General features: G+C 45.5%; 2 protein-coding genes across 9 annotated transcripts in view; one reads left to right on the forward strand and one right to left on the reverse strand.

Moving 5' to 3' along the window:
• Positions 1 to 450, forward strand: part of Ccdc158 (coiled-coil domain containing 158) — a 68,932-nt gene extending 68,482 nt beyond the window's left edge. For all 8 annotated transcript variants that reach the window (XM_045129976.1, XM_045129981.1, XM_045129982.1 and 5 more), the window contains one exon: positions 279 to 450. In XM_045129976.1, coding sequence (XP_044985911.1) covers positions 279 to 355 — 77 coding nt within the window. In that variant the 3' untranslated portion in view covers positions 356 to 450. The remainder of the gene's footprint in view (positions 1 to 278) is intronic.
• A 3,584-nt stretch (positions 451 to 4,034) lies between these two features.
• Positions 4,035 to 7,289, reverse strand: Stbd1 (starch binding domain 1). The gene is made up of 2 exons (XM_004664884.2): positions 7,073 to 7,289; positions 4,035 to 5,004 (listed from the first exon to the last, which is right to left on the reverse strand). Exons 1-2 carry the CDS (start codon positions 7,287 to 7,289, stop codon positions 4,211 to 4,213), a joined length of 1,011 nt encoding a protein of 336 aa, XP_004664941.1. The 3' UTR covers positions 4,035 to 4,210.
• Between the last annotated feature and the right edge of the window lie 6,516 nt (positions 7,290 to 13,805).

Consider the following 13,805-nt stretch of genomic DNA (forward strand, 5'->3'; position numbering starts at 1 on the left):
TTTTTGAGCCTAGAATGAATCTATTCTGTACTCTGTGGTGATTTTTTTGGGGGGAAGGGGTTCAAGGTAGGGTCTCACTGTAGCCCAGGCTGACCTGGAATTCACTGTGTAGTCTCAGGACGGCCTTGAACTCACAGCGATCCCCCTACCTCTGCTGGGATTAAAAGGTGTGCCACCACACCCGGCTTCTTAGGTGATTTTTTTTAAGAAGCAGGTAATGTAATTGAAAACCACTCAAGTAGACTTTGACATCTAACTTTTTTTGTCAACGTTTTCAGCAATGTCTTCAATGATCAGAAATCAAGAAAAGAGGATTCAGAAAGTGAAAGACCAGGAAAAAATGTTATTAAAATGACATGTTGCTTGCCTACTCTTTACAGAGGGATGATGCCCAACAAACTGTCTTATTACTTGTAGTAATTACAATGCCCTAGTTTTTTTTTCTTTTTATGTGGAAGTTTAATAAATATGCCCTGTCTTGTAAACCCTGTTTTGAAATAAACTTCTTGAATGCTATCACAGTAAAACTTCAAACAGCACCAGGCAGATCTGAAAGCATTTATATAATGAATTAACTTATGCTAACTCTAATGTGTTGGAATGATCATGTTATTATCTTTACTGGTTGTGAGACAGTACAGTCATTTTTTTCCAGCTTGAAAACATCTTTAGATGCAAACATCATTATATGGCGGTAGAGTGCTATGAAATCACAGACAGGACAAACTCCAGCATGCTGACAGGGCCTCCTGATGTGACCCTGAGCTCACTGCTCTGTCAACACCAATGACAGGCAGCAGACGGCTCCCCATCCAGATGTTTAGAAAATAACATTTTGCATATAACTAGGGCACAACACCTCCCTGGAAATTGCTTCTCAGGCCAGTGTCCTCTCCCCTGGGGGTTTCACACCAGTTCTCCCTAACCAAATATGGTAAACAGCATGGTTGGCTGCTTTCAAGTCAGAATTTGATGCATTTTTGGTTTTCCTCACATTACTTACCTCCCATGGATTGGATATGGAGGACAGGGAAGGTCCTCAGGGCTGGTGGGACCACAGGAAGAGAGCGGAGCAGCTGCCAGGAAGACTCACTGCTGACTGACATGGAAGCTAGAAATCTGGTGGTGTTCCCTTCTTACCCAGATGGGCTGTTACCATGACCAGCAAGAGCCCCGGCCCCAGTCATCAGACTGAGGAGAGTATGTGTGCTCTCAGGAGGACTCTGCTGCTGCTCACAATGATATTAGCACTCTACATTGTCCAATTTCCAATAGATATTTTAAAATATAATAAGGTTTAATAATCTGTGCTTCTTAAGTCATTTTTTTCTGAGGCAAACCCAACAGACTGGCCCTTTTTATGATGAGAGAGCGAGCGAGAGAGGGGGAGAGAATTGGCATGCCAGGGCCTCTAGCCACTGTAATTGAGCTCGAGATGCATGTGCCACTTTGTATGTACATGCAACCTTGTGCATATGTTACCTTGTAAATCTTGCTTATGTGGGATTTGGGGAGTCGAACATGGGGCTTTAGGCTTTGTAGGCAAGTGCCTTAACCACTAAGCCATCCCTCCAGTCCAAGTCAATTGGTGTTAATGAAAGGTTCATTTTCATCAGAGAATTATAAAATGGCTAGCAATAGAATTCTAGAGAGTTTAAATTGCTTTATTTCACTGGATGCTTGGACATTTTGTGCAGTAATGGTGAATGCTATATATAGACCTCATCGTGAGGTGTGTAAATAGAATGTACAAATTTAACCTCAAAATGCTGTGAGGCCAAGGCTGTCAAAACAGAACTGTTAAGCATTTTCTAGATGCTGCTTTTGACTAGGTTTATGGTCTTGTCAGAAAAAGCCTTACCAGAAGTAAATCCTGTTTTGCCAATAGATATACATATAGCTTGGAAAAAGATTTTTAAGAAAATATTTTTTCTCAAATTTATTTGTGAGAGAAAGAGGGAGAGAGAGAGAAAGAGAGAGAGGGAAACTGAATGAATATCAGTGCACCAGGGCCTCCAGGCACTGCAAAAAAATTCCAGATGCATATGCCACCTTGTGCATCTGGCTTACATGGGTCTTGGGGAACTGAACCAGGGTCCTTTGGCTTTGCAGGCAAATGTCTTAACTACTAAACCATCTCTCCAGCCCTAAAGTTTTGCTTTTTTAAAATTTTATTTTAAAGGTAGGGTCTCACTCTAGCCCATGCTGACCAGAATTCAGTATGTAGTCTCAGGCTGGCCTTGAACTCACAACAATCCTCCTGCCTCAGCCTCCCAAGTGCTGGTATTCAAGACATGTGCCACCATACCTGACACTTGGTAAAATTTTATTTTATTTTTAAATACTCAAAATGGTTTCTCTAAAAGGAAGAGAAAAATAGATTTCTTAGATGTCTTCATCTATAACTTGATATGTGCTTTTCTCTATGTGTAAAACATCACACATACTAATTTCACATCCAGGTTTAGTACTAAAATTTAGAAAAATAATTCAGATATTTAATATAGACATTAAAATCCAGGTTTTATTTGTTCAATTATAACTTAAAGCTTAAAGGTTTATTTCTCAGAGCAGATATACTTCTGTATTACAATCCTATATAAATCTGTCACTATTAGTGACAGTAACTACTGGTGAAAGAGAGGAAAGAGAGTGATGGATGGAAAAGGCTGCTACAGGACAGTCCATCTGTTGAGACTTTGTGGAAGTGGAGTGGGACAGTGAGCAGAGATGGTCCTACAAGGGCTATGGGTAAAACACATCACTCACTAGAGTGACACTTGACCTGCAATTCCTGGTCTTTAAAAAAGTACCCTTGAGCCCACCCCCAACCCACTCATGCTTCCTTTCCCTATGGGCTGCTCCCATGAGCAACTCCTTGATCTCCTTGATAATCAACTCTGATTAGGCCCCTGACACCATTAAGACAAAAACATATTTGTTAGCTTCCTATCTGTACCTGGCAGGTAAAATGAAAAATAATAGAGCTTTTTAGAGCTTCACCTCAGAACTTCACTCTTCACATTACTTATTTGTAAATATAAATATTTGTGTGTGTGTTTGTGTGTGTGTGTTAAAACGTGTTTCTTCAGCTGTTTTTTTTTTTTTTTTTGGTAGGGTCTCTAGCCCAGCATCCTGGAATTTGTAATGTAATCTCAGGGTGGCCTTGAACTCAGGGCAATCTTCCTGCCACTGTCTCCCCAGTGCTGGGACTAATGTATGCCACTGCTGCTGGCTTTCAGCTATTTTTTGTTGTTGTTGTTGTTGTTTGGTTTTTGTTTTTTTGTTGTTCAAAGTAGGGTCTCACTCTAGCCCAGGCTGACCTGGAATTCATTTTGTAGTCTCAGGGAGGCCTTGAACTTATGGTGATCCTACCTCTGTCTCCTGAGTGCTGGGATCAAAGGTGTGCGCCACCACACCTGGCTTGCAGCTGTTTTTATAAGTGATACCTTTTTAAAACTTTTTAAAATTTATGTAAGAGAGAGAGAGAATGGGTGCACCAGGGCCTCTAGCCACTGAAAAAAACTCCAGACACATGCACCACCTTGTGCATCTGGCTTTATGTGGTTAACTGGATAATTCAGCTTTGCAGGCAAGCTCCTTAACCACAGAACCATCTTTCCAGCCCTCTTAAGCTGTTTTTAAAAATATATTTTTATTTATTTAGTTAGTTGACAGAGAAAGAGAGAGGGAGAGAATGGGCGCACCAGGGCCTCCAGCCACTGCAAATGAACTCCAGACGCATGTGCCCCCTTGTGTATCTGGCTAATGTGGGTCCTGAGGAATCGAACCTGGGTCCTTTGGCTTTGCAGGCAAACACCTTAACTGCTAAGTCATCCCTCCAGCCCTCTTAAGCTATTTTTAATGAGGCTTATTTTATGTCCTTGGCTTAAGGAGCTCCTAAAAGCTTGAGCTTGTACTTGTACAGCTAGTTAGTTTCTGTGCTTGACCACAATCCATACCTGAAGCTTAGCCAAATCACTCATTACGAAGTTCAGTGAATCAGCACAAATCAGTCAGCTAATGTCACAAGGGGGAAAAGTCTGTACTCTTTGGCAGCATTATTGTCAAACATATATTTGTGTACATTAGACAAAAACCACACTAACAAATCTGAAACAACTCTGGTGGCTAAATTTGGAATCACACCACCTTTCAATTATTTAGCATGCCTCATGCTGCTCCAGCATCTGATGTCTTGCAAGCTGAATTAGTGAACTCCCCACCACCCATGAACCACTTTGTTCTCATGGCCAGTCTGTAGGAGTCTATTGCTGCATTCCTCCCAGCGAGTAACCTCTCCATTCTCTACCAACACAAACTTCCACTCTACCACTGTATCTTTCGGCAGGAAGACAGAATGAGACCAGAGCCCATCCTTGCCATAGTAGAGTGGAATGTATGCATTCCATTTCCCAAGATACTCATGGTCTCCAGTTACTGCAATGAACTGTGCATCAGTGCTGGTGGCATAGTGCACCTGGAACCTGATGCTAACTTGCTGAGGCTCTGGAGACACTGCTTTCCCATCTGCTCTCCAACCTCCTGTTCCCACAAGAGGGCTTCTGCCACAGTCCATTCCCTGGCTTAGGCGTAACCCAGAAGCCTCAAGACTACCACCCAAACCAACATCACCCCTCAATGAGTGTCTAGATAACACTTCCCAGTCTTCATGGTCAGCAGAGTCCTGACTGTCCGGCTGTGCAAGCCTCACTTCTTTAGCTTTGTCCACGAGCAGATTGTTAGCGGGCAACTTCTGAATCACACGAGTAGCTGCTTTAGCAGGGCTCTCTTGTCCTTCGTGGAATCTCTGCTCTCCTGCATGAGATTCCAGGCCTTTATTTCTTGAAACTTCAGAGTAAGCCCTGGAGTGTGTGTTTAGAACATCCTGACTGGCATTGCCCCAGTCTGCTCCAGAAGGATTCTGTAGTTGCTGTGCTTTGTGCAGGTCAGCAGGACCTTTAGTCACAGAAATCAAATGTCCATTGCATTCCTGAAGATGCTCTAAGAAATTAAAAGTGTAGGGTCATTAGGTGGTTTGCAGAGAGAAGGCATTGTGATTGAATCTTTACTTCCACCTGCAGCACACCAGTCCCTATTAAAACCAAGTACCCGTTTACATTTCCCTATCCCAGTCTGTCCTCCAAGAACATGCATGCACACCCAGCAATAAGAAGCACATCCCAGAGTCCCAGTGCACTGGCACAAGAGTGTAAATGAGGTGGCAAGTTGTAAAGGCACAAGTGCAAACCTGTGTTCAACCTCCCACAGTCCAGGCCAGGCTGGAATGGAACCAAAGTTACTTGGCTCCTTTCATCAAAAGCTGCTGCACAAGATGATGACATTAGAAATAAAAAGAGAGGCTGATTGAGGGGGAGGGGATATGATGGGGAGTGGAGTTGCAAAGGGGAATGTGTGTGTGGGGGGGATTACCATGGCCTATTGTCTATAATTATGGAAGTTGTCAATAGAAAATAAAATTAAGAAAAAGATGCTGCCCAAGGGCTGGGGCTTGGACTGTGATTAGTGGGACAGCATGTGCTTAGCATGAGACCCTAACACTTCACAGAGTGTGCCCAGTTTGTGGGACAAAGGACTGTATGGCCACACTACATTTCAGCAGAACACTCCCAGGAAGTGTATGCAGGACAGGGCTCAGTTTGACCATTTGGAGGACAGAATAGTCACTATGGGAAATGCCAAGGGCAGGGCATGGGTGAGGAAAAGTTGGGAATAAACACGAGGGGAGAGGAATGTCTTCAAAATCTGAAACCGTTTGCATCGCTTCCTATTGTACACACCTTAAAAAATGTTCTTAAAAGTTCACAATCCCAAGCCGGGTGTGGTGGTGCACGCCTTTATCCCAGCACTTGGGATGCAGAAGTAGGAGGATCGCCGTGAGTTTGAGGCCACCCTGAGACTACATAGTGAATTCCAGGTCATCCTAGACCAGAGTGAGACCTTACCTCGAAAAAACAACAACAAAAAAGTTCACAATCCCAGTTAAAGACATGATTTCTTTCTTAGCCATATCATTGGTAGTACAAATAGTTCCCCACAAGACTGAAATCTCCAAAACCATACAATTAATGCAAGTGAGGTTGCGGGGAGGGACATACTGTTTTACTTTTCTTTATTGGTGAGACATCAATAAATATTACTTTGAATTCCCAATTTTCAATCTAAACCACGAGGCTGGCTTTCAGAAACAAGAAAAATCAACCATTCCTCCCAGAACGATCATAGGAAGGCACGAGGAGGATTTTCATGTGGCTACAAATGAACAATACTAAAAATAACGTCCACAGATGTCATTTTCATCATCCAGCTTCTGTCCAAGCACGGGCAGCTCGCCAAAGAGGGCACTGGATTCATGCCGGTGCTTGCTCCTTGCCTGGCGCATGGCCCCTAAATGGAGACTTATGCCTAGATGGCAATTCTCTTCATCAAAGTTGGTTCCTTTGTAGGAGTCCTGTCCTGGATCAGGCTGCCCTAAGCTGTTCTAGGGGTGTGGAGTGCGTGACCAATAGTTCTGAAATGGGCACAACCTCAGCCGCAGTGGCCTCTGTGGCCCGAGCCCAAACTGAACTTTGCTTTCCAGATAGAAGCGTCCAGATAAGCAAGAGACCTCGCAGCCCTGTGTTCTAAACCCAGCTCGAACGTGGGCAGGGGACTACTGCTCAGATGATGTCCCCTCTCCATTAGCAATTGGAGAGTGGTGCGATACCCCAAACCTAAACCCTTCTTTTCCGGGAGAGGGGCGCAGCCAGCGCAGCGGCGAGCGCTGCACCCAGCGGGGCTAGGTGGAGGAGCCCGTCTCCGCGGCCCGCACCAGACCTGGGCGCGGCCCTTGTAGGACCCGCCGGGACATCTCCGGGACTGCCCGGGTACGGAGAGAAGCGTGCCGGGCGCGCACAGCCTGGCAAAGCGAGTGGCGTGGGGAGGACCCAGACCCAGGGAGGGAAGATCGTGCTCGGGGTCCGGCCGCTCCGGAAGCTCCCGGTGGCTGTCTCTCCCTCCGTGAACTTCAGCAGCCGGCACACCTGCCCCGGAGCCGAGGGAGGAAGAATACCTGCTTTGGGGTCCGGCTCCGTCTTGGCAGGTCCAGGGCTTGGGCCGCCGCCTCCACCACCCTGCTCGCCTCCGGGAGCCGCAGCCTCCCCCGAAGGGGTGTCCTTCTGCGACTCCCCATCTTTCTCTGGGTCCCCGGAGTCGCCCCTCAGCAGCCAAAGGAAAAGCGCACCCGCCAGACCCCCGCCGACCAGCAGGGCTGACCAGACCGCGCCCATGGCAGAGGGCAGCGGCCGGGGAGACCACGGGGACCCGGGCGACAGGCCTGGTCACTCCGGCCGAGCCACACCTACCGCGCCCGCGGCGGCCTTTTACGGGGTGTGCGACGGGCTCGGAGTCCAGCGCTGGCCAGCTCGCTCCCGCCCAGCCCCGCCCCGCCCCGCCCCGCCCGGCTGCGGCCAAGCCGGCCCGGCCCCGTGCTCCTCTCTGCGGAGCCTCGCGGCAGGCGCGCGGCGTCGCGCTGCGCTAGGTTCCATGTGCAAAAAGTCCAGGTGCGCTTAACTCCTGTGAGCAACCGACAGAGACCTGCCCCTCGCCCCTTCCTCGTGTCCCCAGCCGCCCTGGCCTCAGTCTGGCCACTGGCAGCGCCCCTACTCCGCATCCACACCCGCGAGGGCGCAGACCAGAGGACATCCGTGACGAGGGCCCGTGGCACACCCGAGAGGACAGCGGAGCCTTAGTGCAAGCTTCTCTCTTTTCCACTCTCCTGCCAGAGGGCTGCCTCTATCGTCTGTCTGTCTGTCTGTCTGTCTGTCTGTCTGTCTGTCTCTCCTCTATCCATCCATCCCTCCCTCCCTCCCTCCCTCCCTCCCTCCCTCCCTCCCTCCCTCCATCCATCCCTCCATCCATCCATCCATCTATCATGTCTATTCTCTCTCTTAACTACTCTGTAACTATCTATCTGCCAATCACCTCAAACAGTTCCTCAAACTCGCAGTTCTGCCTGGGCCTCTGAAATGTTGGCATTACCAGCATGCACCACCGTGCCCACTCCTTCCCCTCCTGTTGCAGTACATAGCTGCTGCAGCATGCACACCCACCTACCTGAACTTGTACTTATCCGAGGATAGAGGTCTTGTTCATAAACTTATTAATAACAATAGTAAAACAATCCTTTTATTAAGCACAGTGCTCTCAAAGCTTTTTAAAAACTTATGTACTTAGTCGATATTTGCACAACAAACACACACTTTTTCCTAACGTAGCAGCTCTGCTGGCGTGGGGCTTTGCATGCCTGCTTCAAGCGGATGAACCTTCACTTTTGCGTCTGAGCTGAGCTTTTCCCTTAAATCACACATTCCCCCTAGCTTCTAGAACCACAGCTGGCAAATAAGTGCCTTGGGATTATTGTTAACATGCCTCCCTTTGGGAGAGCACCTCATTCCAACGTGCCCCTTTTTGGGACCAGACAGGAATTCCAAGAGGGCTGGATCTGATCTTGGTACAGGTTGCAGCTCCTCCAGTAATGATAGACAGATAGTAGACCACAGAAAATAGATAGATAATAGATAATGATAGATTGAGTGATGATAGAGGATGGACTGACTCCATAAGAGGTAGACAAGGGGTCGGAGAGATGACTTAGCAGTTAAGTCACTTGCCTGAAAAGCCAAAAGACTCAGGTTCAATTTCTGGAGAACCATGTAATCCAGATGCACAAGGTGGTGTATGTGTCTGGAGTTTGTTTGCAGCATCTAAAGGCCCTGGAGCACCCCGTTCTCTCTCTTCTCCTCCCTTCTCTGTCTATATCTCAAATAAATAAAAATAAAAAGAGATTTTTAAGGACAGACAGGGCTAGAGAGGTGGCTTAGCAGTTAAATGCTTTTCCTGTGCTAGCATAAGAGCCTGAGGGGGGCTGAAACTGCCTGAGTTTGAATCTCCATAACCCACTGAAACAATGGGCATGACCACCATGTAACTCCAGAACACCAAGGGAGAGCAGAGAATAGGGAATTGCTTGGGCTCTTGAAAATAAGTAAGCTCTTTTATCAGTAAGACACAGGCTCAAAATGAGAAGGACGGAAAACTCCACCAGACATTCTGCTGGGTTACCCCAGGGGAGAGTCCAGCCACAAGTGATTGCATGGATCCCTGTAAGAGCATATGTGCATACACCACACATGCCACATTACACACACACACACACACACACACAGAGAGAGAGAGAGAGAGAGAGAGAGAGAGAGAGAGAGAGAGAGAGAGAGGGAGGGAGGGAGGGAGGGAGGGAGGGAGGGAGGGAGGGAGGGAGGGAGGGAGAGAGCGTGCAGATGGATACATAATTGTAAGGAAGAAGAGCTGGAGAACTGCCTAATGGGCATCTCCAGCCCAGCTTACCTAGATCTGGATATTGCTACAAATTACAAATTAAACAACAAGACCTACAGACCACTTTCAAACCAGCAGTCAGAGGACTCCAATTGCAACATTGCAATCATGCCAGGACTTTGCTTAAGGCCCTCCAATGGCCCTGGATCTCACAACAGAAGACCATATAGACTTTGTGGGTATGCATAACCTTGTGACATTGTGATACTGTGTTATCTACAGAGTTCATGTTAGGAAAGCACACAACCGAGTTACAAAATGGGCTGCATTCATAGCCTGTGTACTGCAGGTTGGACACACCTGTGACTATAGCATCTGTCCTCCACAAACGCTCTGGGTTTACTCCCCTCTGGCCCTCTCCAGCCACACTGGATTCCTCACCTTACACAGACCCCATGTGTGTTGTTAGCACAATGTAGACAGCACATTTGTCACATAACCAACCCTCTCTGGCCAATTAGGAATCCAGTAGTAGCCTTGAGGGACAAAATATATCCAAATCATAGCATGTACCCTTTATAATATGCCAAATATTTTGCTAGACTGTGAAACCTGAGAAAAGGGTCATAGGACACCCTCCCCAATTCACAGTAAATCAGTCAGAGATGCCTGGTCTTGGGATTGGCCTTTGAAGTGAGGCAGGCTTCAACTGAGTGCTTTAACTTATGGGATCTGCTACTGACACCACATACAGTCTCAGAATTGAATTAAATTGTTACACACTAAGTTGGTGTCCATGGAGAGTTGGAGAATTGCTTGGTGTGGAAAACCTCTGCCTCATTAGTTTAGTGACCAGAAATGAGGTTTTGAGAATAACAGAAAATAAGTATTTCTGTGCTGTCCCCTTCACTGTTGGTCCCAGGGCCTACATCTGGTCCAGACCTCTCCTACCTCTGCCCAGATGATACCCAACCCATATGTACAATTTTATATGTTCAGGCTCCAATCCACTACAGCCATTTCTGATTTAACCCTACTCAAAATATGTCCTAATACTTGTTTCTTCCATGTTACTTCCCCTATCTCAAGATCTTATTCTGCATCCCCCTATTCATCAACTTCACATGCCATTCTCTTATTTGAACACTGAATATATTGTAACATCCTTAGAGAAAAGTATGACATTTTCTTTTACAGAATTATTATTATTATTATTATTATTATTTTGAGACAGACTCATGTATCCCAGGCTGGCCTCAAACTCACTGTGAAGTTTGGATTGACTTGAATGCCTGATCCTGCTGCCTATATCTCCTGAGTGCTGGGATTACTGGTATGTGCCACTATGCCTGGTTTATTTGGTGCTGGGGATTAAACCCATGCCTTTATGCATCTTTATGCATGTTGGGCATGTACTCTACAAAGATATATCCCAACCTGGTGTAATTACTTTTTTTGGAATTTGTCTCATCTCCTCTTTACCTCATAAATTTCTTAAAAGCCATGTGATGTTCATTATTTGTGTTCCATCAAAGGCTAAATCTAAATCTATAGGTCTCAGGCTGAAGAGATGGCTTAGTGATTAAGGCACTTGCCTGCAAAGCCTAAGGACCCCTGTTCAACTCTCCAGATCCCACATAAGCCAGGGAACACAAACATGAGGCAAATGCAAGGTCACACATGCCCACCAGGTGACACAGCATCTGGAGTTCAATTGCAGTGGCTGAGGCCCAGTAGCTCCAATTCTATCTCTCTCTGTCTTCTCTAAAATAAAACAACAACAACAACAAAAATTATCTAAGTGAGGCCAGGGGAAGAGATTGAGTAGAGGAAAGGTGGAGGGAGGGCTAATCAAAATCTAAGAGGATATAAATAAGTCATACAGAAACCTACTCTTTTTGGACAATGGTACACAAAAGAGCCATAGATTGTTACTAGAAATTTTTCAGTGCCAGGAATGGTATACCTTCCAGTGAGTTGTTGGTCAGGAGGGTCCTAAAACATTACAGCCCATTGCCGAGGCCCTTGGTTTTCCACCAGGAATAGATGGTAAGACCCTATTGCTGAAGACTGCACATACTTGGGCTATAAGGTCACTAAGAAATCCTGCTGGAGCTAAACTGAAAACCTCCTCCATGTAGACCAGCTGACAGAAAGCTGGAAAAAGTCATGCTGCATGCAGTTCAATGGGAAAGAGAGAAATCACCAGTGAAGATACTCAATAGTGGACACTGCAAGCCTTATATTTGGCCAGCCAGGTCAAATGAGCCACTGGGTGCAATAGTGGCACCTCTGTTATGGGGGAAACCAGTTGCAATCTAATTTGACTGGAGGCCCATTTCATGGGAGGGAATACATCCCTGATACTGAAAACCTATAATAGGGGTAGTCATGAGCCCTGGGGGTGTAACATCTGATGCTTTCTGGCTAAATGTATATACTATACTCACCAAACTTCCCTGTAAACACTTCTCTTAAGGTTCATTCCCATATATTAATGCTACTCTCACGTTTGGTTAGAAAACCTTCTCTTTTCAGATGGCGGTGACCTTGGGATGAATCAGAAGGCACCATGGTGCTGAGAAGAAGTGACAGTGGAGTGCTCAGCACTGAAATATCTCTATCACACCTTCCAAGGCTCAGGGTCCATTGTGAAAGAGGTGGCAGAAAGAATCTAAGAGCCAAAGGAAGGGTAGGACTCCTTATAGTGTGCTCCTCCAAATACAAAATGGCCTGGATATCCATGTCCCTTCAGTGACTGACACTACCTACATGAGACCATTATAATAGGGGGAAAAGATGATGACATCAAAATAAAAGAGAGACTGATTGAGAGGGTGAGGAGATATGATGGCAAGTGGAGTTTCAAAGGGGAAAGTGGGGGGAGGGAGGGAATTACCATGGGATATTATTTGCAATTATGGAAATTGTCAATAAAAAAGAAAACACTATTTTCCAATAAAAAATAAAATTAATCTATAGATGGTGTGGTGTGGTGCATGTGTGTGTGTGTGTTTGTGTGCGCGCGCACATGTGTGTTCGTGCACATGTGGAGGCCAGAGACAGTGTCAGGCATTGTTCCTCAAGAAGCCATATAGCTTCTCTTTGAAACCGCTTCTCTCACTGGCCTGGAGCACTCTACTTCCCCAGTGCTGGGGTTACCACACTCAGCTATTTTACAAGTGTTCTGGGATCCAACTCAGGTGCTTGTGCTTGCAAGACAAGGACTTACTACCTGAGCTATATCCCTAGCCCTAATAGGTCTCTTTTTATTGGTTTTTGATTGCCTAATTGATCAAGATTATCTCATGCAATGCCCTTGGAGGAATAATTTGTGGAAGGTCATTCAGTGGATGACTGAATAAGCTGGGATTTGAACACAGCATTCTGACCCATGACCCAGGCTCTGAACTTAAGCTACACTGAACTCTGATAGTGGGTAAACCATGCCCAAATTCCAAGGCATCAATTTTAGAAGTGAGTGTGTGAATTTGGATATGTGGCACCAGAGAACCCTTCTGAGAGTAGTTCAACACTTATGGTAAATTTCAGACATGCTCTTCATTTGTAATTCCTCTCTGTACAAGTGTTGGCTTCTTAGAGATGTATTATCACCACCAGCACCTGTCCATTGCTGTCAAAATTCTGTGCCTGGGCCTTCACATAACACTCACCACAAGCAAAGCAGGCATACTTGAGCCACCTGGCTTCAGGTTTCAGAGACATTTTCTAAGTGCAACTCTTTGCAAGTCTATGACTCATCTTGGCTTCAGAATAGACTCCAGGCTGAGCTGCTTGGTAAATGATGAGACCTTTAGAAAGAATCTATGTTGGAAAATCTAGCTCACTGTATAGAGAAAAAAAAAATAAAGCTAGGTTAATACTTTGTATTACATAAATCAGTGAACTCCAAATGGAATAAAATCATAAATATAAATGATAAAAGTACAAAGGTGTTTTGGTAAGATCCAAAAAACTATCACAGGAGGAAAATAATCAAAATAAAGCCAATCCTCCTGCCTGTGGGTGCTAGAATTACAGACATGTTCTACTATGCCTGCTTCATGTGGCACTGGGGATCAAACCCATGCTTTATTCATCTTTATAAATGATAGGTAAGTCCTGCACTGAGATCTATCCCAAATTTGGTTTAATTATTTTTCAGAATTTGTCTCATCCCCTTTAACTCATAATTATTTGAGAGCAATATGATGTTCATTCTTTGTGTTTCATCACATGCTGACTGTATAATCTGTAGGTCTTGTGTGTGAATGAGAGAGGGAGAGAGAGAGGTAGTATTCAGTGAATAATGCCATATATAAAATTATCAGATAGTTCTTGACTAGGTGAGTTATCTGTGTTACCAAGAACCAGTAAGGAATTGATAGCCATACATACAATAAACTCTTGCATGTTGACAAGAGGTCAGGAGACACTCTTCCTTCATGCCTCAGATGCAGCCAGGAACA

The sequence above is a fragment of the Jaculus jaculus genome, chromosome 11, assembly GCF_020740685.1.
Source record: "Jaculus jaculus isolate mJacJac1 chromosome 11, mJacJac1.mat.Y.cur, whole genome shotgun sequence".
Taxonomy (NCBI): Eukaryota; Metazoa; Chordata; class Mammalia; order Rodentia; family Dipodidae; genus Jaculus; species Jaculus jaculus.

Bases quoted from the DNA above. Each gene is read 5' to 3' on its own strand.
- Stbd1 (XM_004664884.2), bottom strand. From the start codon at position 7,289: ATGGGCGCGGTCTGGTCAGCCCTGCTGGTCGGCGGGGGTCTGGCGGGT. The intron at 5,005-7,072 runs GTATTCTTCCTC...TTAATTTCTTAG, and splicing joins GGAGCCGGACCCCAAAGCAG to AGCATCTTCAGGAATGCAAT.